The 25260-nt window shown below is 44.2% G+C and overlaps 1 protein-coding gene across 1 annotated transcript in view; it reads right to left on the bottom strand.

Moving 5' to 3' along the window:
* The window catches only part of PPM1H (protein phosphatase, Mg2+/Mn2+ dependent 1H), a 147183-nt gene that overhangs the window by 77025 nt on the left and 44898 nt on the right, over positions 1-25260 (bottom strand). Inside the window, exon 2 of the mRNA XM_075428235.1 lies at positions 3942-4110. Coding sequence (XP_075284350.1) covers positions 3942-4110 — 169 coding nt within the window. The remainder of the gene's footprint in view (positions 1-3941; positions 4111-25260) is intronic.

Below are 25260 nucleotides of genomic sequence, written 5' to 3'. Positions count from 1 at the left end.
GAAATCTTTCCACATGTCTCGCAGCTCGCCCAGGGACAGGGACCGGGTGATGATCTCTGTCTCTATCTCCCGCGATGACCCTGGCTCATCGTCATCCCTCCCAGAGCGATCTGCTCTCTTTGCGTCTTTCTTTAGTTTTATGGGGGCGACTGCTACCGGCACAGGTTGGTCATTGGGCTCAGCCGCGCTGCCTGCAGTTGGAGCTGGGGCTGGAGCAGCTGCTGTGCCCGCCGGGGAAACCGAGGCAGACCCTGCAGCTGTGGCAGCGGCGGTGCCAGTCTGGGGGGCTGTGACTGCCTGCTGGGCTGGAGGGGCTGCAGGGCCGGCTGGGGGGGCAGCGCCAGTCGCAGCGCCTGCTGCTTCGTTTCCCCCCCTTTCCCCTTCAGGGCACTGAACAGTGTTGAACATGGCTCGGTAGGCATGGGCCAGACCCCAGCACATTGCGGTGATCTGTGTCTCTCTGGAGTTCCCAGGGTGGCAGCACACTTTTTTCAGATATTTTACCAGATTGTCCGGATTCTGTATTCGTTCAGGGGTGAGTTTAAAACACACCGCAGGTGCCCACTGCTCTAGACACCTACCCATGCTATCCCACACACCCAGCCACTCACAGCTATCCGGCCCCGGGGCAGGTCTCTTCACCATGTTCTTAACGACTTGCTTAACCCTAAACAAAAACCAAAACCCATTCAGGAGGCATAACAAAAGGAGAGTGCTGGCCTGAGCATCCCACGGGTACTTGAAATTATCAAAAGCCGTTAGGACTGGCCTGAAGGAGAGAGGGGGGGCGAAAGAGTGGGGGAAGGTATCCCCTTCGGTTTTCCCCACAGACTGGGTTTGATTATTAACAAAATCTAAGACATAGGATCCGAGGTACGGAAATGACCGCAGTGCCGCATGCAAATACAAGCCTAATTTCATGCACATTGATGTTATCATGTCATAAGTTGATATCGTACAGTAGAGCAAAATTATCATCCTGATCTTTTTCCCAGCGATGATGAACAGGACGGCATTGAATACATACTGCAAATAAGGATTCAAAAACCACAGCCATCTGATCAAAGACAGAAACATTTTTACTGGTGACTATTTAACACAGAAAAATGCGTATTATAAAATTTAACAAAACGTAAGAAAACAGTTTTAACACCCGCTGCTCAGCCCTGCCGTTATCCGTGCCCCACGTCTGGGCGCCAATTTAATGTTTTGGTTTCGGCTGCCGCCGGCAACAAAAGCGCCACGCGGCCGCCCCTCCCCCCGCCGGCGTGCGGAGGAGAATGGAAAGAAAGAGGCAGAAACTGGTGGGTCGGGATAAGGGCAGTTTAACAGAACAGCAAACAGAGGGAAAACAGGAACAACAACGGTACAAATAAGGAGAAAACACGACAAAAACAGACCCGCTCTCTCGGACCGCACCGGCGCCGCACGCTCCCGAGCCGCGAGTGAGAGTTCCCCCCGCGCCGCCCCCCCCACCGGAACCCAGCGTGACGTCACATGGTATGGAATACCGGGCTCTGTTTGGCCAGGTGGGGTCAGCCCCCACCCCCCGGCTGTGCCCCTTCCTGGAGTCCGGTGAAAATTAACCCTGTCCTGGCCAAACCCAGGACATATAGCCCATACAACACAGTGTGCCTTTTGATCTCAAGAAGCATCCGATACTACTCAAAGCTGGAAGTTAACTGGACTTTGTGAACTATTGCTACAAAGCTCTCTAGGTCCCATGCATGCCTCCAAAATATGAAAATACAGGCAAATTCATTACAGCTACATCTACCCACATTCCAGATGCAGAGGCCCCTGACCAGGTATCTCACATGGTAGGCCTGAAAATTAAATATGGTGTTAGATCGGAGCTAGTACCTCTGCGCAGCACCAAGATGTGTCTCTCCAGGCTGGTGTCTGCAGGGGGGTCTGTGCAGTGTGCTGTGTGCATGACGCAGCAATGTCCTTTGTGTCAAACAAACCCATCACCTGGACGAAGCATGTTGTTGCTTATCTTGACGCGTTTTATATACATGAACAAGTACTGTGGCCAAATGCTGGCTTTATCAAACATATTTTGTGCATACAAAAATTAAATGCATTCATGGAACACAGCGTCTGCATGAGCCAATAGCAGACAGCTGCACAGGCTTTTTAACACAGACTTTTGAAAATGCAGACTATTAAGACAAATTCTGTTTTGCCTTGCATGAGCGTAAACAGAACCCAGTCCCAGCAGGTACACGGCACAATCCAGGAGTGTTCAAAAACGTACTTGAAAAAAAATCATGACTGTCTGAATACAATGAGGAATATCAGCACACAGGAACTGGGACAGGTGATTTAAGGAAAGATTTGAAAGAGGAAAGAACAGGGCTATTTGCAAACCTGGAAAACCTGTCAGTCTGAAAACGTTGCAGCAATAATGAAATATGAAACAGAACAGGAGGAGCAAGAGGTGGGGAGGGACACAGTGCAAGAGGAACGCTTGTTGCCCAGGATCCTGAAGATCCCTGCAGCCATCAGGTGTACCAAGCCATCGGGTTTTGTGAGAGACACTGAAGCAGGCTGCTAATTATAAAATGGTTTGCGTTGGAAGGGACCTTAAAGATCACCTTGTTCCAACCCCCCTACCATGGGCAGGGACACCTTCCACCAGAGCAGGTTGCTGAAAGACCCATCCAACCTGGCCTTGAATCCTTCCAGGGAGGAGCCATCCACAGCTTCTCTGGGCAACCTGTTCCAACCTGTGCCTCACCACCCTCATAGCGAAGAATTTCTTTCTTGTATCTAACCTAAATCTACCCTCTTTTAGTTGAAAGCCATCACCCTTTGTCCTATCACTCCATGCCTTTGTAAATAGTCCCTCTCCAGCTTTCTTATAAGCCCCCTTTCAGTACTGAAGGCCACAATAAGGTCTCCCCAGAGCCTTCTCTTCTCCAGGTTGAACAGCCCCAACTCTATCAGCCTTTCCTCACAGGAGAGGTGTTCCAGGCCTCGGACCATTTTTGTGGCCCTCCTCTGGACCCGCTCCAACAGCTCCATGTCTTTCCCATGCTGAGGGCTCCAGAGCTGGACGCAGGACTCCAGGTGGGGTCTCACCAAAGTGGAGTAGAGGGGTGGAATCACTTTGTTTAGAACAAAAACAGAAAAACGAAAAAGGGTACTTGTAGTCCCCTGAAAGGCTAATTATCACTTAGAGAGAACTTGTGTTCTCCCAGCCGCAGAAAGCCTGCATATCCACTTGTCCGACTCCAACATGCAGATCAGGCATTTAGTGTTACCCAGCTAAATGTCTGAATCAAACACAGACTATCAATCATTGCTGGAGCCTGAGCTCATGCTTAAAGAGCAGATGAAGTAATTAACCAGTCAGGAAACAGGACAGATGAAGAATAACAGATGATTGTCAGTAGACAAATGCATGATGTAAATCACTCTCCACACAAAGAGATGAGCCATAGTCCGCAAAAATCTGAATTCAGTGTGCTGGATGATCTATACCTTAATACGCTAACTGCATAAACCAACCTTGCTACACGCAATACTGCTTCAGTGAAAAGGACCCAAATGACTGTCTCACTGGACAAGTCAACCACAGCCACTGAACTCGCAGTATTCCGCAACAGTAAATTTCTCAGGATTATACTTTCAGGAATGAAACGAAAAGGAAAATCCAAGGAGTACTCCCCTCCCCATCTTTAAACTAAAACATCTTGGATGCAAGGAGCATTTTTCAATGCAAGAAATAAAAAAATCCAAGCATTAGAGTTAAGAAAAACAGTTAAGTGTTCTGTATCACATAGTTAAGTGCTCTGTATTTAAGCAGAGATAATTAATAAGAGGTAACTGAAAATATACAAAACATGCAGTAAACATATTTTAGTGTCAAATTGCCAAGCCCTTTTATACTTGTTTTGTACTTCTCCACTGACAAGATAGAGAAGTCTGCTTACCGAATTGTCTTTCAGCTGGAGACCTTCTCCATTGGGCAGTGATGACCTCCGTTTTGTTGAAGAGTTCTTGTTTGGTGTAGAATTAGCGCCTCCAGCTTTCTTCTTGACAAAGAGGACTTCACAGCTGGCTTGATCTTCATTGTGCGTGCTCTTCCCTGCGTTTATTACCCTAAGAAAAAACAAAACAAGGGACATGTCCAAGTTAGCAAAGGACAGAAGCCTCCATCTGTATCTCATATGTGACTCAAGATGTATGGAACCACAGCCCAGAAGTATTGCATATACCAGCAGAACTAAAATACCTGACTTTCTTACACACATACATATACATACAAGCACATATGCACACTTGTTTGTTTCCAAACCCCTGTACATGGCATAACAAACATTTTTCACAGAACTACGTGAATAATAACCAATGGTATCATGAGCATATTTTACCCATAGGCATCCCATACTCTTCTTTAAAAGAACTACTTGATGGTCAAGGCTGATAACACTTATGCCTCCTGGTTGAAACACAAGCTCCCCAGCTGCTTTTCTACCTGCCAGCCTCTGTTGCTGTGAATAATGAATGTTGGCTAAGGGTGTGCATTCTGTCAAGTTCCAAGTCTTGCACAAAAAAAAACCCCAAAAAACCTGCTATGAATCTAAAAAGCTGTTACTGCTAAAGGCACAGAAAAATATGCAACTGCTATTAGTCGTTTCAAAGGGCATATATTAGAAACATTGTGACAGAAATTAAAAGGAAAGGCTTGCCTTATTACCAACATGCAAGCCAAGCTTCCTTGTACCACAGTAACAGAGACACACATACTAAATATACCTCTGTAGCACTGCAGAACAACATAACCAGCCCCCTCGCCAAAAAACCCTCAAACCCTCACATCTCTCTCTCCCATCTGCAGCATTGAGAGCAGAAGATCTGCACCAAGAGCTGCAAGCATGCAGAAACCAGCACTAAGAGCCCAGTACAAGCTTCCGACTGCCAAGGGTGTCCCGATACTTGCACCATAACTACTCATCTTCCTTCCATCAGTGATGAGGCTGAAGTAACAGCTATTCCATCACCAACATTTTAAAACCCTAACCAGAAGTTTGCATTATCCAAGATACTGTGGTTACTATCATCTGCCTCAGAACAACCAAGTTCAAACACGTTTTCCACTTTCTACAGCAGAACCTCATCACAAACTGACTAGTTTTGCATCAGTTGACACCGCGTTCGGTACAACACATGCTTTGACAGTCCTGGGCTCACACAGTGAAAACTTGCACAAGCCAGGACCATGTCTTGTTCCAACCAAAGACACTGCCACTTTGACGAAAGCACATATTCTTCCACAAACTCCTCTATACTACGAGCTGTGAGCCACCAAACAAGCTGACCCCTTGTCAGAGACAACATTTCCACTACTGGACAAACACCAAGTTTCACATCAGGCACATAGCATCTTTAAAAACCACTACTGCCTCCCCAGAAAGTAAAAGAGCTTGAAGGCACATCATAATCTTGATGGCAAGTTCAACACATACCTGACTTCTTGGTCTCTAACGTTTTCATTACAGTAAAATTTCACATAACAGGAAAACAAACAAACAAACAAACAAAAAAAAACAAAAAAAGAGTGTACCCTCAGCAAGTTTGCTGATGACACAAAACTGGGAGGAGTGGTGGATACACTGGAAGGCTGTGCTGCCATTCAGCGTGACCTGGACAGGCTGTAGAGTTGGGCGCAGAGGAACCTGATGAAGTTCAACAAGGGCAAGTGCAGGGTCCTGCACCTGAGGAGGAACAACCCCATGCACCAGTACAAGCCAGGGGCTGACCTGCCGGAGAGCAGCTCTGTGGAGAGGGACCTGGGACTGCTGGTGGATGACAGGTTAACCATGAGCCAGCAGTGTGCCCTGGCTGCCAAAAAGGCCAATGGGATTCTGGGGTGCTTTAAGAAGAGTGTGGCCAGCAGGTCGAGGGAGGTTCTCCTCCCCCTCTACTCTGCCCTAGTGAGGCCCCATCTGCAGTACTCTGTCCAGTTCTGGGCTCCCCACTTCAAGAAAGATGAGGAGCTACTGGAGAGAGTCCAGTGGAGGGCTACGAGGATGATGAGAGGACTGGAGCATCTCTCCTATGAGGAAAGGCTGAGGGAGCTGGGCTTGTTCAGCCTGGAGAAGGCTGAGAGGGGACCTTGTAAATGCCTAGAAATATCCTAAGGGTGGGTGTCAGGAGGATAGGGCCAGACTCTTTTCAGTGGTGCCCAGCGACAGGACAAGGAGCAATGGGCACAAACTGAAGCATAGGAAGTTCCAGCTGAACATGAGGAAGAACTTCTTCCCTCTGAGGGTGACGGAGTCCTGGAACAGGCTGCCCAGGGAGGTTGTGGAGTCTCCTTCTCTGGAGGTATTCAAGACCCGCCTGGACAAGGTCCTGTGCAGCCTGCTCTGGGTGACCCTGCTTCGGCAGGAGGGTTGGACTAGATGATCCACAGAGGTCCCTTCCAACTCCTACCATTCTGTGACTCTGTGAAAACACTGGCTAAAGGTTGTAGAAACAAAAAGAAAACAAAAACTAAAGGAAGGCCTGAAGGGGACTCGGCCCCGGCTTGCCTGCTCTTGGTGAAATGTCAGTTCTGTGTCAGCCTTGCTTAAAGGTATTATATTCTTCTGATTTTCTAACACGATAATGTTACATGCAAATTAGTATTCCTACCTCTGATTAGAAAAAAGTCTTCTAAAGAAAATGTGCATCCACTACAATTAACTGCTTTCAGAAACCGAAAGCTTCCTTACAGTGCCAAATGTCACACACTGCAGTCTGACATCTGTATGCACAATACCATCAGTTGTTTACAAGTATTTCTTGTAAATAAACACCAACTATGGATAAAATTGTTTTGTGAGACACACAGAGAGCAGAGATGAAGGAGCATCTAGTTGCAAGGCACCTGTGAGCAGTTTAACCACTCGCCCCCCGTAGTGCCTAACCTTTGAGCAATTGGAGATCAAACATTGAGACACAATAAGCTTCTAGTCAGAAAATTCGACATTTTCTTGACATATTGGGAAAAATGGAAGCATATATGCAGAAATGGGGGGGGGGCAGGGGAGCAAAAATACCAAAGAATTTAAATCAGCTGACCAACACCTCTTTAGTTCCAAATGCTACAAGCATAATTAAAATATTGCAGCAGCACAGAAAGTGCAGTTTTATCAAATGAAGAGCTAATTAATATTCAGTTTAGTTGTTCAGTCTCCTCACCGATGCTGCTAGCTGTTTGCAACCCCATGTAAAAAAAAAAAAGGCAGAAGACAAAAGGAGACAAAAGCTACTCCTCACAAAAATCACTACCTTCTTAGCACTTATCATTCCTTACAAAAATCACTCAAGTACTGGAGCTGCTCTATTTCTAAGCTTAGTGGTGGACTTCAGGACTTGAAGGGTAGGACATGTTCTGACGTTTAATGGTGTGTTAAGTTATGCACCATACAGTATAATTTTATAAAGCTCTTGCCAAGAAAATTTGTCAAGGCACTGAATACATTAGAAAGGCTACAAGAACAAAGTGACCTAACAGACTAGCTTGGCAGTCAGCTACCATGAAGAGCCTGGAAGTTGAGCCTGTATACCAAACACCTTGCTTAGAAGAGGATATGGTCCAAAGGAGCCTGGCAACACTGAATACTGAGAAGACGTGAGGGTTGAGGTGTCAGTATATGTTCCTTCCCAGAATTTCACTTTATCTCCCAAAAATCCAATTTTCCTCTCTCCAGCAAATGATTAACTTTATTCTGGAAATCCTTCTGAAGACTTGAACTAATGATAATATCAAAACAGTACGTATGGGTGGTACCAGGTAATGCAGAGTCTAGATGCCAAAAGCTGCCCCTCTCCTGACATTGGCACTCTTCTACTCTTCCATCTCTTCTCACAGGCAAACTTTGGAAAACGGCTGTAGTGAATCCCTGTGACTTTTAATCTCAAGGCTTGAGCTATGTGTTGGTGTCTGATGCCTAGCACAGAAGCTGGTAACACCTTCTGCTCAGCTTCAAACATCTCTCTGCCTTTGCTGCCTTTTGAAATCCTTTTCTCTCTGCAGCTTCTTAAATCTCTCCTCCAGGCAATTCCTTCAACCAGCTTTCCAATGCCGATTTCACTGTTGTCTTTCCTCCTTGCTCTCCCAGACTGTAACTTACCAGGACAAAACACACATCTAAGCTGCTTATACAAATAACAAAGCAGAACTAACAAAATATTCATATCTCCAAAAGGTAACTCTTAATTACACCTCTAGAATTTTTTATGGAAAATCCACCATACCCCTCATTCCACAGAGGAAGTGCCTCAGCTTCCTAAGATTTTCAGTTCCCCTTCACATCTCTTTTTCTGTCTGCCTTGAAAAATAAGTTATCCTCCAGCAGACTGAACAAAATGATATAAAGCATCACCTTCTCCCACATAATTCAAAAAGCCCTCCACCACCAAAAAAACCCTCCAATCATACAGTTGTCCTCACTTTCATTTTATCATGGATGCAAATAATAACAATAAAATGTAGAGAAAAAGAAATTAAAAAAAAAGATTGATGCCTATATAATTCTCTAGCTTTTACTCAGAGACACATTTTCAAGGGAATTCTCGCTTTTGTTTTGCCTCCCCATAATTCCTCAAGGAACTGCTTTATTAGACCTAGCCACAGTCAACTCATTTCCATCCTTTCCTTCCTCTTCCCCACGACCCATTTACCCTATTCAATCTTTTACAAAGTTCAACCCAAATAAACACATCTAATTTGGATCAGAAGCTCCTCTTTTTATAGAATTTGCTGTCTATTTTGTGTCAAATACACTGCTCAGTAACAAATAATCCTAGGGTTTAGTTCACGGTATAGTAGTGCTAGTAAAAACGCATCCTACTTGCAAACAGAAGCTTCCTGAAGCCTGCACAGTGAGGTGGTGGGGTTTGGTCACACTTGAAGAGGTACTTGCATCAGCCTTCATGGACGCTCCAGTACTTTACGAGACTAATCTCAAACATGTCTTCAGCTAACAGGAAATCCTTCAGATCAGATCCAATTAGTTTGTTTGGCTCACAATTAGCATTCTGGTGGGATCTCGCGAGACCCCAGATCCCATCCGACTGAACGGAAATGTAGGTCACACTGTACTTCTATTCTTCAGTCAACAAGCAAAGCTCTGAAACTCCTGTGCCAAGGTCACTGATTACGAAAGCCTAAGTTTATCTTAGAAGAACCAAAACAGGCCAGTTGAACAAATCCAAAACAGGTTTTGATAACAGTTTCCAAAAAAAACCCAAAACAAAACAAAAGCACACCCTAAAACACAGCTCAAGTCTTCCGAAGCATTTCTATTCCACCCTCTATTTTTTCACATCGATATGAGTACATACGCTCTTTGGTTGTTTTACTCCTTCCTATAGTGTGCTCACTGAGATGACATTAAGTTGTATTTGCTTCAGCAAAAGTTCCAAGCTGTGCTGTAGGAAGAGAGTTTTACCCAGGTCTAGATTTCAAATTCTGAAAAAAATTAAAGCAGTCATCCAAGTATTTGTATTTTTTAAACTCACAAGTCTAGTAAAATTTTGTACGCAACTTACCTAGATAAAAATAACAGGTAAAGGCAAAGAGCTCAGCAGAAATTCTGAATGATGCAGGACAAGAGGAGTATGCAAAAAAATGCTTTTGAAATGTAAGCACTAGAAGAGCAACAATAGCTTGGGGAGCTACGTTGCAGCAGGAGAAGCGTGGGAACTGGCCACACACACTCTAGACCTGCCTGAGCCAAGAAATAAAACCTGTAAGCAGGGAGCCTGACCTACCCTCTCAGCTTAGTTGAGCTGTGGGGTAACTGACAACCATCTGTGACCACAGAAGACGACCCCAAATCCTACCTGCTTCTCCTCCACAAGCCAAAGTTCCTCTCTACAGTATTAGAGGGCATTTCCAGCTCCTCTGTAAGACCTCTCGAGAGGGTCAAGACATCCTGCGCAAGCACTTCCAGAGCAAAGGTCTGAGCAGCCGTGCTTGAACCATGTAGTTAAGGCTGAGACTGTGTGTATTATCCGTGTAGCCCACAGGATCTGACACTAGAAACACCAAAATACCAACAAATGTTTCTGAAAAGAAAGTCCTGCAGAGCAAGTGAGAAACGCATCCGCTTGCATTTGTTGGTGAGGAAGCAGCTGTGCCAGGCAGGAAGCCATCCCGGCAGGAAAGGTCAGCTGAAAGTGGAAAAGGCTGAGTGAAAGAACACAAAACCAGCTTGCAAGGGCCCCAACCCTTCTGATAAAGCAACAAAAAGTAAAGCCATAACCAAAAGACCAGTTGATGTTCCCAAGTGACTGCTTTCTTAGTTACATCTCTTACAAAAAGATGCTGTCAAACGCTTTTCTCGGTAAACACAAAGATAAGACCCCAACTATGCTCAAACAAAGGCTGAAAGTCCCATAACTTATTAAAAATATGTATTAAGAAAATCCCTACAAACAAGTTATCTGCTTCAAAGTAATCCACATCTTTCAAAAAATAAAAAAGCTTTCAATCACCAAAACAAAATTTTTCTCCTATGTCTTTATCTTTCTTCCCCAAGGAAATTTTCTAACTCCATCATTTATCTAATTAGCAGACATATCATCTTAAACATTTATTAAACTATACAACTCGGAACATGCTCCTTGCTTCTCCATTATCAGTTTTCAAGTTACCAGCAATATCAAAGAGCAATACCGCTCACTGGGGAAGTAAACAATTCTTTTTCTAGGAAATACTGGCTATACTTAATAATCACAAGAATTAAGCAATGATAACCAAGGGCTGTCGCTGAGGTTCTTTATTTATTTACTGTGGATAAAAGTGACTTTCTGCAATTGTGGCACGTACAAGTTTCTGAAATAAATACATTAGTGACCCTCCTGCTGTTCACAAGGTGAAAAGAGAATAATGGCAAAATCTCACCCCCCAAAAAAACACAACAAAAAAATCCCCAATGCAGCTGCCTTACATACTTGGAGGAAAATCTAGCCTACAACAGAAGCTTAAAGCAGAGTCTGTGAGCTGGGGTGAAGGAGCATTGCTTACAAGATGTCTTTCCTTGGGGAACCTGCCCTCATTCGATCCACAAAAACTTCAATTTGTTAACTCCAGGCAAATGCAAAAGCTCTTCATCTCCTCCTCAAGGGTTAGGAAAAAGGAGGTAGAAAAAAGCAGATATATCCATGGGCAGTTTGTTGTTTATTGCGATTTTCAGTCTGAGGCTGGGGGTTCAGAGCAGCAGCGGGCACCTGTAGTTGTTCTGACACTGAATGAATCAATCCATTAGGCAGCACAGAACCCTCTCTCCCCCCACCAGCCCCACAGCAGCCACAGCCAGCATCCCTCCTCACCCCAGCTGTGGCACTCGCGCTGCCCCGCAACCAGTAGCAGGACACCAGCTTGCATCCAGCCCAACTGATAGCACAGCAGTAGTCCAGATGAATGAATGCCATTTCTAAGACAACGGACAATATCTTCCTACAGCTTTGCCTTATAATTTCAACAGTCTTACAACGATGATTAAAGATATCACAAAAAACCCTTTCATACAAGTATTGCTGGATTTTCTTCCCCCTCCCATCCCCCCTCCCGCCCCCCGCCCCCCGCGTGGATTAGCATGGGAATGGATGCCACTGCTTTTTTTTGTGACATCTCATCTATAGTCTTATATTTCCAGGTAGGTGGCTGTTTCCCCCCCTTCACCCACACAAGATTTATTTCTGCACTGGGAATCGACTTCAGAGAGATTTCCTCCTAGCTGTTCACCTCCTCCCGCAGATGAAAGGCAGCTTTTCAAGCAGCATAAACAGTTTCATTCATTCATTCCTCCAACTGTCATATTGCTCATGTCAAAACCAAAACACCCACTAGTATTGTCCACTGCAGGCAGAAACTGAAGCCATCCCTGAATCAGTTCTCTAAATTCATGGGGTTAAATAAAACCTTCATTTTATTAACCAAGGAGGAAGTGAATGTTTAGACATAAAGATGAGTCTTGCAATGATCCAGTGTGAAAACACGGTTTCTCCTACCAGCAATCACACTGGTATGCTGGGCCAAGTTCGCTTTAGGAGCCAGCTAGAACCTACTACACCCGCCAAGATAAGGACTAAATATGGGATTAAAATAGGAAAGGCACAAAAGTGGGATACCATTTATGACAGAAATTTAAAATACATTAAAGTCAAAACCAAAGCAAGAAAAAGTTCTAAAAATTCCTGCCACAAGTTCAGTGTAAACGAACATAAACTGGTAACACAGCTTGTCTTTGAACTGAAGTCAATGGCATCTTGGAAGGGAAGTCCACTCTGATGTTATTTGTATGGACTTCCAAAATGCTATTACGCTGCATATCATCCAGCTACACTCTCCAAAAAAGATGAAGTACTAAGCGACTACAAGGAACAAGACAGCTGCAGGTCACACTAATGGAGCAAGCTCTGTGATCACTGCACAGGGGTAAGCAGCTCTTTTTGGTAATTAGCGTGCAGGTATTACATGAGAAAAGCAATGGACAGCAAGCCCAGAGCAGATGCTGAGCCAGACCGGTGGGACACAAATGTGGTTAAGCATGATCTCACTTCAGAGCTGAGCAATCTCCGCCACAGCTGGAAGTACTAAGTGCCAACTTCACCCTCCCCACTCCTGTACTAGCTATCCGCATGGGGTGAGAAGAGGGTGCAAAAGCAAAGATGAACTCGACACTGCGGAGAATGACCATTTCTTTCCCACAAAGCACAGCGAAATTGCAGAGAGCGCCAGGTCAGACTGCTCATCGTCCTATTTAAAGCAACTTTGGCTGGCTGGCTGTTCAAAGCTTGCTGAAAAAATCAGCAAGAAACCCAGAAGATACTGAGGACAATTTTGTGTTGACTAGTGTCCTCGTAGTCCATTTCCACTAATGCATTGTCTTATGCCTTTTTCTTCTGCTCCTCAATAGGTAAATTTTCAAATTCTGCTAATCTGGGAAAACTGGGTCTGAACTTCTTTCCATGGTTCAGGAAGAAGTTGCCTTGAAAGTTCTTCAAATTATGCTTCTTACATGAATGGGGCATACTGAGGTGCATTGAGAACTGGCTGAATGGCAGAACTCAGAGGGTTGTCATCAGCGGCGCTGAGTCTAGTTGGAGGCCGGTAACTAGTGGTGTCCCCCATGGGTCAGTACTTGGCCCAGTCTTGTTTAACTTCTTCATCAATGACCTGGATGAAGAGTTAGAATGTACCCTCAGCAAGTTTGCTGATGACACAAAACTGGGAGGAGTGGTGGGTACACTGGAAGGCTGTGCTGCCATTCAGCGTGACCTGGACAGGCTGTAGAGTTGGGCGCAGAGGAACCTGATGAAGTTCAACAAGGGCAAGTGCAGGGTCCTGCACCTGAGGAGGAACAACCCCATGCACCAGTACAAGCCAGGGGCTGACCTGCCGGAGAGCAGCTCTGTGGAGAGGGACCTGGGACTGCTGGTGGACGATAGGTTAACCATGAGCCAGCAGTGTGCCCTGGCTGCCAAGAAGGCCAATGGGATCCTGGGGTGCATCAAGAAGAGTGTGGCCAGCAGGTCGAGGGAGGTTCTCCTCCCCCTCTACTCTGCCCTAGTGAGGCCCCATCTGCAGTACTCTGTCCAGTTCTGGGCTCCCCACTTCAAGAAAGATGAGGAGCTACTGGAGAGAGTCCAGTGGAGGGCTACGAGGATGATGAGAGGACTGGAGCATCTCTCCTATGAGGAAAGGCTGAGGGAGCTGGGCTTGTTCAGCCTGGAGAAGGCTGAGAGGGGACCTAATAAATGCTTATAAATATCTGAAGGGTGGGTGTCAGGAGGATGGGGCCAGACTCTTTTCAGTGGTGCCCAGCGACAGGACAAGGGGCAATGGGCACAAACTGAAGCATAGGAAGTTCCATCTGAACATGAGGAAGAACTTCTTCCCTCTGAGGGTGACGGAGTCCTGGAACAGGCTGCCCAGGGAGGTTGTGGAGTCTCCTTCTCTGGAGGTATTCAAGACCCGCCTGGACAAGGTCCTGTGCAGCCTGCTCTGGGTGACCCTGCTTCGGCAGGGGGGTTGGACTAGATGACCCACAGAGGTCCCTTCCAACTCCTAACATTCTGTGTGATTCTGTGTGATATTCAGTCTGGTAAAGTCAGCCTTTAGATGATTGTATTTGCACAAAAACACTAAGGATTTTTTGCATCACTAGATTTTTCTAGACTTTTGTTGTTGATAAATCAAAAAATGCTTAGCAGCTCTGTCTGCTATGACAAGTTTAGAGCTTCAACTTGAAGGAGGAAGCATTAAAAAACAAATTAAGTGTGAAAACAAGAGGAACATTTCTACAGAAATATACCTCATCGTGGTTCATTAGCCTGTGAATAGTCCTTTGACTTCCCTTGACACATTAGGACTGACAACCCTTGAACTTGAGACACCTGGTTCAATCTTCAGAAAACACACTACACACGTCATGACAGTGACTATCACACATTGAGACTTTGCTGCCTTAGCCTTGAAGGGTGATCGTGGAAGTGATGAACACCACATAGCTTTTGACTGCACACTGAGAAACACGTATATGGAGAGTGGTTTTGAGCTGGTTTTAGTTGCGAAACATCTTTGGATATATCCTTGAGTTCACTTTTAAGAGAAGAACCCAAGCTCTGCCATTCTTTTCCTTCTAACGCAGGGGAAAAGTAGTCACTTGCTTGTTCCCACGAGCTGTACAACTCCTTGCACACATGAGCCTGAGTGTAGTCTTGGCCATGAGCACCCCTCATAAAGATGGCACAGTAAAGACATAAGTCTGACAGAAGAAAGAATGATTGCATATGAAGTCTAGCCATCCCCACAGAGTTATGTGACAAATACAAAAATCACACTAGTTAAAACGATAAAAGGGCAGGGACAACAGCCTGCCCCTAATCTATCTCTACAGCAAGGGGCATCCAGGCCTCAGACATACTCACTTTACCTACAAGCTCAATACTACTCTTACTACTACAATAACTACCAATACTACACAAAAAAAACAACCAAATGCTCAGTTTGAATTAAACTATTTTAGCTTTATTGTAGACTCATTTATGAGTGTTTACACATGGCAATGATGCATGAAGAAAACAAAATGCCCCCTTACCTCCCCCAATTTCTTTTCCAAATTTCTACTTTCGAAAGCACAGCCAAAATAAACCCTTTCTTCCTTAGAACAATGCCAAATATATGTAGATAAAAGTTCTCCTTATACTTACAATCAAACAAGTTATGTGTTTAAAGCACTTTAGTAAATCCTACACCATTAGGCTATGATGCTGTAGACTGCAGTCTCAGCTCTCTGAGGGTTAAGAAAAATGAAGATAAATGGCTTATGCAAAACTGGTCCAAGTTTTAAAAAAATTAGCTCTCATATTTAGCATGTGTGAAAGTTAACTGCAAGAGTTCAGTGGTGACGGTACTAATCCATTTTATACAGCTGTCAACTTAAATTAGGCCCAAGCTAATCTTTGCAAATGTGACAGAGAGCATATACATTTCCACAGACAATACCTGCTGCAATAGAGGCTTATTGTGAATAAGGCGTTAGTGCTTGTGAAGCCCCTACAACCTGAAAGAAGTCAGTCTGCTAATTTATTCTTAAAAAGTCATTATAGCAAACCGTATATGTATGAAAGCACACACACGCAAGGCAAGGGAAAAAAAACCCAAAACACTACATACAGTTTTATTACCACAAGTAGAAAATTAATTCAAAGCCACTCATGTTGGTGATTTTTAAGAACAGCTTAAAGAAAAACTACACCCCGCTGCCGGAGTTGTACATTCATCACTTTTCCTCTGGGAGAACATTAAACAGCAGATCTGCAGGCAGGGGCCACATGCAAAATATACTACAATGACTCTCTGCCATAGAAACGTGCCTCAAAACTCTTACTTCTATTATTACAATTACTTTTCTCAGCCTCATCTTTGCGCCTGTTAAAATAAGCTATCTGCAAACCAATGAAATATTAGTAATCCCGAGCCTGAAAAAAACAGAGGTTGCAGAAAAATGGCAGCTATCTTCATCCTGATAGATCTTGATGATCCATCAAAGCATTTGTATAGTGTGCATTCATTCTGCTTGGGAGTAACAGCCATCTCCAAAGTTAGCCTTCCCAAATTTGAGGTAAATAAAAAGTCACAGTATTTAATGCAAAATGGGATTAAGAAAATATTGCAGTACTTTTACATATATTTTATATATGCATACACACACACCTCTGTACAAAATCCCATCGCATTTCTCAGGGAAGCTATTCAAAGTTCAGTTAAATGTTATGTCATTGAAAACAACTATTTTTCCTGTAGTCTAGGTCAAAGTGCTAATATCGTTGCTCTGCTGTTCAGGCATCACAAAGTCAACATAGGGACCTGGTAAAATCAGTACCAGTAAAAAGAAGGATCACAGCCAAATGCAGAATTTCTACCTGAGAGCAGGCATATAGCAGTGAGTAAATTATTGTGTGCCTGTGCATGTGTGTAGGGCTTGGAGACAAGGATGTCTTTTCCAGCCCCATCTGCTACCTTTATCCAGAGGAAAGGTACTCAAGCTTTGGGGTCTGCACACCACCTACTACCATGGTATGCCACAACATGTCTTTGGGTTGTGCTGCAACCAGTACCACTGTGCCTCAGATGGCACGGACACGAGCCCTGGGTAGGCATCAGGGCTGAACCTCAGGGCAAAACATCCTCACAGGCTCCTGCTGCCCTTGCAGGTGGGGATGGGGGTGAAGGGATGTGCCCCCACTCAAGAGCTGAGGAGTTTCAGAAGGTGCAATACCAGAGAATCATAGAATGGCTGAGATTGGAAAGGACCTTTGGAGGTCATCTGGTGCAACCACCCTGCTCAAGCAGGGTCACCTACAGCAGTTTGTCCAGGACCATGTCCATATGGGAATGCAGAGCGAGCAAAGCACAAAACAATGGAGACCTGCCTCACCGATGCATCCACAGGATCTGGCATCGAGTGGGAACTGCTACCTGCCATGTTGTGAAGCCTGAAACGCAAAATGGCTCCAGGATGGGACATGACTCTTCTTTGAATGGGAGTGGGGGCAGTGCAGCTACATGGCTGCCACCAGGCCATGCTTCTCTGATGCTCCTCTGGCACTATTGTTTCTTCTACTCACACTACAAATCTGCCTCCATTATGAATTGACCCTTCCCAAAGTCAACAGCAAAAGCACCACTGGGCCCTATGAAACCAAGTCTTCACTTGCAAACATAGCCCAGTACACCTGAAAGCCTGCAGACTGGCAAATGCTTAGCACACAGTACAAGCAAGGCCAACAGCAAATATTTTAAGAAGAGCTATAACTAACAAGAGTCAGTGGTGTCTGAAGAGGCCCGCAGGAGATGGGGTCGCCCAGCACAAACAGACCTAAGCAGCACTGATGGGATGGATCCTGCGCGGCATGACCAAAGGCACTTGCAATCGCAGAGAGGTCTCATCAAGCACACAGTCAGCACCAGAACCAGTTGCCTGTCGTAACTCCTATGTAACCCTCCCCATTCCTCTCTGACCACTGAGAAACTGAAATCATGTCAAGATGTGTAAAAATCTGTATGAGGAAAGAATAAAGTGTTCGTGTGTCCCTGCATCCTGCTGCACCAAAGAAAAACGTGTTTTCAGAAACTATAATTGCAGTTGCACAAATGAGAAACATGCACTGAGGCAGTGACTGAAATTGAAAGTTCAAAAGGAATTTATTAATGCCTTGACATGATTGTAAATAAACATTAAATGAAACTCTGTGTGGACTGAAAAGAAAACCCTGCAGAATTCAACAGTTGAACAATTCAGAAAATTAGCAAGACAGCCACCTTCTCAGGCGAAGGATGAAAGGTAAATTTTCACAAGTATCCCCTCTCTTGGCTTCCCCAGTGTAAGCAACCTCCACCTTCACATGCCAGTGTGCAGCCCCACAGGGACACCTGTGCAGCACATTTATTTTCTTTAAATCCAGCTCAGCATATCGCCACAACAAGACTGAAGAGACAATATGGAGGCAGAAATAGCAGATGATAGGGAGCAGAGGTCCTGCTTAAACAAACATTTCTGCAAAAAAGTTATGAAGTTGTACCTTACGAGTCTTAGCAAGCTAGCAATGAAACAGCACTAAACTGTGGCACATCACCTCTACGTAACTGTGGACATCAGATACTGATCTGTCTCTTCCTTGGGAAAATCCACCCAAGTTTACCTTTGGCTTTGAGAAGCCAAGCCCAGAGCACCCTTACCTTGGCACCTGCAGTGGTTCTGCATCAAGAAACCAAGTACATTTAATCCTCTTGTGTCTACATGTCTCTATGGTCACCTACATGTGACTGCTGCTACAAGTATGGTCCCCAGAGGTGAGATTCAGTCAGACATCTATGGTGCAGACAGCTAAGCCTGAGCTAATCACCCAGACTTTATTTATAAGCAAAGAGAAAGAGGTCATTTGGGGGCATGATTCATCTGACCTATTTCAGTTGTTTACATTAGCATGAAATGTCTGCTCCTCTTCGTGGACAGTAAAGCTGAGCCTAGACACTTGCACAGTAGGTTGTCAGCATGTGGTCAGATGATTCCCACCTTAGGTGCCTGAGCTTATGGGAGTGGAGAAAAAAAACCAACACTATAACCCAACAACAACGACAACAAAAAAAACCCCAAAAAATCCCCAATCAGCTTCTCTCTTTCAAAAGGTTTTCTTGCTATTTGAAATGCATTTTCCTCAAAATGCATCTTTGGTATAGAAGTCCCTCGGTATGACTAATAATGCCACCCAGTGCACATAACCAGGGTTGAAGGGGAAGTAGAAGAAACAGAATTAAATACAGCAAAAATTATTTTTAAAATAAAGGCCAAGGACAGACTACCAGGTGCCTGAAATTTGGCATTATAGCTCCTGATGTGACAAGTGAGTTTAGCATGGTGCGGCAATTCAAATGCATCTAAAACAGCTGGTGGAATTCTCAGACACAAAAGGAGATAATTGTCAACCTTATTCACAGCAATTAAATCTGTATAGGCTAAAACAGGATCTATTGTTCCCCTGGAATACTGGGATTGGAGCCAGAAGTAACTTCAGTCGAGCAGAAAGTTGGCAGCTAGGAAAAGGGCTGAAAACTGTGTAATTCTCTGGCATAACAGGGAAAAACCCAACCCACAACCAGAGAGCGAAGACAGGTTTAGAGACTTCTACAGAAAAAGAATTTCTCCTCTTCCGAAAGTACCAGGGAGACGTCAGAAACTTGTATTGAAACAGATGTCAACATAGACTTATCTCAGTGTGTACTCTGCACAAACGGAAGTATATCCAGTAATTTCTTCTGCTGACTGAAAAGAAGAAAACTAGGTTATTATTGCTATATTCAGACATTTGCACACTACCCAGATAAGTTCCTTTGGAGTCATCTGAGCACATGACATTTAGACAGGCACAAGAAAGCTGGATAATCGTTATTAAGAGGCCAACACTGCCACTAGAGAAACAATCATTAATCCGTGCTCAATTCAAAGTGATCAACAAGTGGTGGCAAAGGATTTGCAAATCATTTGCCAAGGACAAAATACCTCCAGAGCAGCATCGAGAGACAGCTGTTAAGATTGGGAAAAGCCACAAAGAGCTGGCGCTAGGACCTTCAAAGCGGTGCACAGGCTGTCCCACATTCACCAACACGTTCTGAGAAGACCAGTGTTCATGCTAGCTGGGCTGGAGGCAGGAAAGGCAGCACATGAGAAATCTGTTTTCAAGGAGGGGGGAATGGGGTAGGGAAATCTCCCTCTAACCCATCTGAGAACATGCTTCCCTCCTGACTGGAAGCCTACAAAACAAAGACCAGGGGTGAGGTGCAACCAAAGGTCTTCTGCTTGGTAAGTTTGCACTCGGCTTCCATCTGCTCCCTTACAGAAAGTGACTTTTAAAATATTTTTTTAAAATATGTCTTGACTTTAAAGAATAAAGAATTATTTAGTGCTCTGACAGAATGGCCTGACAGAAGAAATGGAAACTTCCCCTGGCTGTAGGCTGGAAAGTGTACCAAAGCTCCCTCCCCAACATTCACACCCACCCCTGTGACTAAGCCATGCCGCAACAGATTCCAAGGGCAGCTTGTCGGCACTTTTGGTCCCGTCCTCTGCGTCAAGGTTTTGCCCTCTCCCTGAACCAGGTCTATCACTGACTTTTTGCTCATTCATCCACCAAACACCACCACCACCCCCAAATACCGTGCATTTTTTGTCAGATCCATCTCCTGATGGTTTCACAAGTTCAGTCAGCCCAGCAGAAGGCTGGAGATTGAGTCTGGTGAAGGGGAAGCATCACAGCTGTCTCAGCCGGGTGAGAGCAAACTCCACACCTGCTCCACTGTGCAAGCCTGCTCCTGGGTTACATCTGTACGACTACATACAATTGGCCCTTCTCCAGCCCAGCAGCCAAGGGGCATGGGCTACTCTCTTCATCCTCTCCCAGCACTGAGTGTTTGCACCAAACTGCCCAGGCTCCTCCTGGGTACCATCTGAAAAGCTGCCAGGGCGCACAGGCCACAGCCGTGCTGGGGATACACTAAGAAACAACATGCACAAATACAGGACAAGCCCTGAAGCCAACATTTGCTTCAGTAGTATTTCCTAGCATGAGCGCTGTCCTGCAGCCAGAACAAGACCTGCAATGAAGGGCAGTTTATCCCAGCCTGCTGACTTGGGAATTCCTGCACAGTCTTGTAAGTTCTCCAGTGCTGGACACCTTCAGACGGGATGTCCGACTATGCCTTCCCAGTTGAGAAGTTCTCAGGAACTCTCAAAGACACAAAATGAATGCATTTTTCCTACACACTTCCTCTTGAAAAGAAAATTCAAATCCACTCTTCTTTCACTATATGATCCACCTAAAATACAATTCTGCACTAAAAGATGAGTACAGATAGCTGCTGTTATGCACCACAAACACCATAATTAAAAATCATTCATCTTCAAAAGAACTTTCTCCAAAGCTTCAAATGTGTTGTATTATTCATTGAAAAGGCTTCTACTGCACTCAGGGAAAAATAAAGATAACCATTCTTCCTCAGCAAGAGTATTTACTAATGCAAAGCTTGCTCTGTAGCACAGAAAAGCATATGGTAGTTTTTGAACTAGCCAGCTGGCATATGTTGGTAATGATGAGTCCCAGCGACTTGAGGACAGTGAATCGGCAAGTCCCAGCTCTGAGCTGATACAATGGCCCAGCATCAGCACCATGCTGTCACGGTGATGGCAGAGCGAGAGCCGTTCCTTTCAGAGCACCACCTTTTTGGATCACCAAGATGCTGGCACAGATGCTTGAAGCACCTTTTGATCTTTGGCAGCTCTAAGCCCTGGTTGTTGCCAACCCGGCGCTGGCAGGTGTTCTCCTGGCTGCTGCTCGGCTCTGCACGACCATGTCCCAGCGCTGCGCCCGAGCACCCTCCCTGGAGACATGCAGCGCTAAGGCGTCCGCATAATTAGTGATCTACCCTAAAGGATTCTCCGAGCCTACTAGCTAAACCAAACCTGATAAAGCCTAACCCTGCCTCACGTTCTCCAGCCCCCTGGCAAGTTTTTCAGGGTTCAAGCATGTTCCTCCAGAAGTCTCTCCACCACTAGATACAACTGCAATGTTATGCCGAGGGGTTTTCTTTTGGTTTGTTGTTTTTTTGGGGGGTTTGTTTTACTTTTTTCTTTAAATTTACTCTGTTTCAGGTTCCTCTGCTCCTGCCAGGGTAAAGGGGATATGCTGTGGTGAGGCCACATCCCTTCCCCCATTCCTCAGGATGGCACCAAGCTTTCTGACCCAATTCTTTAACCTTCTCTAGCTGGTTCTAGTCCCACCACCAAAAAACCTGTTTCTCTTTTCTCATTACTAGGAACTTTCTATTCCTGCATCACCCTCCTTGAAGCGAAGCTAAAGGAGATATTTCCTACTTTCAGCTAACACTGCCCAAAGATACTGTCACTAAAAGAAAGAAAAATAAAAACTCCTAGTCACGTAGTTTAACAACCAGCAGTAAACAGAAACTTCATAGCAAACCAATATACACTTTACTCTTCAACTGATTCTCAAAATTATCCTCCAGCTCTGCAAGATTGTCTCCTAATATAAGACAACACAGCAGACTAAAATACATTACGTTTTCCCTTCAAGTTTCTTACTGCATTCTACAATACAGTAGAATAATATAGCATCCAATAGCTTTTACGTATATGGCTAACAAAACTTGGAAGCATCTACAAATGAAGAAAACAAAAAAAGAAAGAAAATATCTTAAGCATGACAGACAACCGCTCAATAAAAAATATCTTTATATAATACTGTATCTATGTATAACCAATAAGTTGTATTGTACGTTATACACAAATATACAAGCACACACACACAATACAAATATCTTTAAAATAACTAGTGAAGCAGCCAGAACCTTTCATCTTTACACTGGATTTCTCACTTCTAACTGAGAAGATCAGAACATTATTATAGTTTTCCTTCTCTTTACCCATCAACCAGCTTAGAATACTGACCTCCTCCCATCAAAGTGTGCATGTCTGGGGTGTGGGCAGTATTTCAACTAAGAGAAAGGAGATCCTTTACTCCACAGACTCAAATAGCCACAAAATATGTACAGTAGGTGGTACGATCAATTTTAATTAGTGTTTTTGGAACCAGTTAAATCACCATACTTCCTTTACCTCCATCTTCTTTGGAGGCATACACACCCCCCCCCCCCCCCCCCCCAATGTATAGTTTAAACAAGGATAAACTTATCGGGTTAGGACATATTTTATTCACCATGCAAAGATTAAGAAATCCAGTCTCTGCAGTTCTCAGTGTTGAAATAAAATGCCCCACAGAATACACGAGTAATCAGCACAGCAATTAGAAAAGAAGATTTAAAACACAGAGGAGTCCTCCCCCACCGGGAAGAAGAAAAATAACTTAATAAAAAGCAAAAAAATTCCCATTCCTCTGAAATACTGATTATATCCGTAAGTACAAAATTCAGTCTTTCAAAGAAAAGATTTTGAGTGATGCATTTCTGAACAGAAGAAATAGGTCCTTCCGTGGCTGATGAATGGACAGTGCTTGCAGCAGGGGCAAAGGCGTCTCCTGCCGTGTTACCTGCTGCTACATGCCTCCCTCCTTTAATGTGTAAATCAAAAATTGTGTGGCCTCACCGTGTCAAACACAGGAAAGAAGTGCACCTGAGAGAAGGAGCGTTAACTGCCTTCCTCCAGGACAGCATTACACACGCAGGGCTGAGCAGGCTGCCAACTTGGGTCTGCGGAGAAACAAGCCAGCAGCAAACATTGGCAGTGACTATGTCTTTCTGCTTCCCTACCTGCTGAGGGGTGATGGTGCTGAGGGGAAAGGAAGGATGCTGATCTTCAATCCGACAGCCCCATGGTCCTTATAATCTACTTCCATATATAAACTGGAACAAACAAAAACAAAAAAAAACAATTTCTAGAGCATCTTTGGAACTGCCTCAGCACAGCTCTGCTGTCCCTGATCTCAGGACTCTGAAGCAGCGTTTTGGAGTAGACAGCAGGGAGGGAGGAGGGCAGTTATGCACTTTACTAACAGTAGAACATTTTACAAAGGAACATTACTCTCCCACTGTAGTCCTGGGACCCGACACCTCCAAGTAAATGCAAAAGGAATTGCCTGCTTCCTGCTCGATGGTCTTCTAGCGCACATGACAGCTGCTCCAATCTCAGCTAATCACATTTCATCACTTGAGCTTAGATAAATATGGCTCCCACATATGTGGCTCCTTCCTTTCTTGTGAAAGTTATTTTGGCTGGCACTTCTTGTCTTCTATGAGGAAGAGAGGCTTTTCCAGGAGGTTGGATGCTGAAGGGAAATCACCTGTCTTTTTTGTTTTTGCAAGCAGTATTTCTGCTTAAGGCAGCATGGTTTTTCAATTATAGCAAAAAAAAAAAAGTACTAAAATTATTTAATCCTCTTATTTCCACATGCATGAAACTTTGCACAGTCTTCTGGATTTACTGTACTTTTTAGACTATCATTGAATATAAACTGGATTTCTGCCATAAAGACATCAATGGGAGGCCAGAGGATTAAGCAACAAGCATCCCACCTTTTCCATTTATATACACAGGCAAAAACTTCACAGCACTATTTTATTACCTATTACAACAGCTTTATTCTCCCCACCTCTGATTTATCTCCTGCATACCAGCACAAACCGAACTGGGGGAGGGGGGGGATCAAAATGCCTAATTAAAACTATCAAACATTCCAGTTGGTAGTTAGCATCATTGTATATCACTTTTTTTTTTTTTTGCATTTCCTTCATCAGACAACAGATCTTTGGTATAAAGTGCTGTGAAGCGTAGCCACTAATATCCTCTTAGGATCTGGTGTATTTTCAATGTGACTCAAACATTTAGTAGACATTTTCTCTAGAGATGAAACTTAGTGTCCAATTAACATTTTGAATAGCTTCCATAACTACTGTGAAGAACACTACAATGATAACTGTATCCATTAGACTTCTGTGCTTTAAGCGTCTTTATCTGCCTATGACTCCACAGCACCCTTCAACTGGGCTTTACATATCATGATAAAAAAAAAAAAAATCGAACAAGAACACTGTTACAGTTAATTCTCAACAGTACACAGACTTTCAAAAATATCTTTGATTAAGGTAAGACTGATGACTTTTACTCTACATTGACACAAAAATCCACTGTTTGGACATGGCAACAATACTCCCCAAACTTTAATCATCTCAGGCTTCGTCCTTTACAAACTGTCTTCAAAATACAAAGAGGGTTATCTTCTGTAACAAAGGCAGTATCACTTTATTAACAGCACAAGAAGGTGCGGAGACAAGGATCATGCTCAGCTGAAATGTTTTAAGAGTATTTCCTGCATCATCATCTCTCTGCAGGCATTCATGAGATTCAATGAATTATAATACAGTCACATTAACATTCAGCTTGTGGGGCATAACATATTTTGGTATTCGTCACAAGCTGAACACTCCTCTACCCATCCTATTTTGGGTGTCCAAAAACCATGAAGCCTCTACTAAGCTTATCTACCTGAAGAATTGCTCTGAAAAATAAGGAGACCACCTTTGCTTTCAGTGTATTTTGTGATGCCTGTTTAATCAAGGAAAGGACTAATTCTGTAACCATGTGAGGTAACAGACTATCCATCTCATCTAGTCAAGTGACAGGGTGGGCATGCTTTCAAGCACTATCACTTCGGTCAGAA

This window comes from Opisthocomus hoazin, chromosome 8, assembly GCF_030867145.1.
Source record: "Opisthocomus hoazin isolate bOpiHoa1 chromosome 8, bOpiHoa1.hap1, whole genome shotgun sequence".
In the NCBI taxonomy this organism is placed as follows: domain Eukaryota; kingdom Metazoa; phylum Chordata; class Aves; order Opisthocomiformes; family Opisthocomidae; genus Opisthocomus; species Opisthocomus hoazin.
The sequence above is the reverse complement of the archived record's forward strand: the minus strand, read 5'-3'. Positions and strand labels throughout refer to the sequence as shown.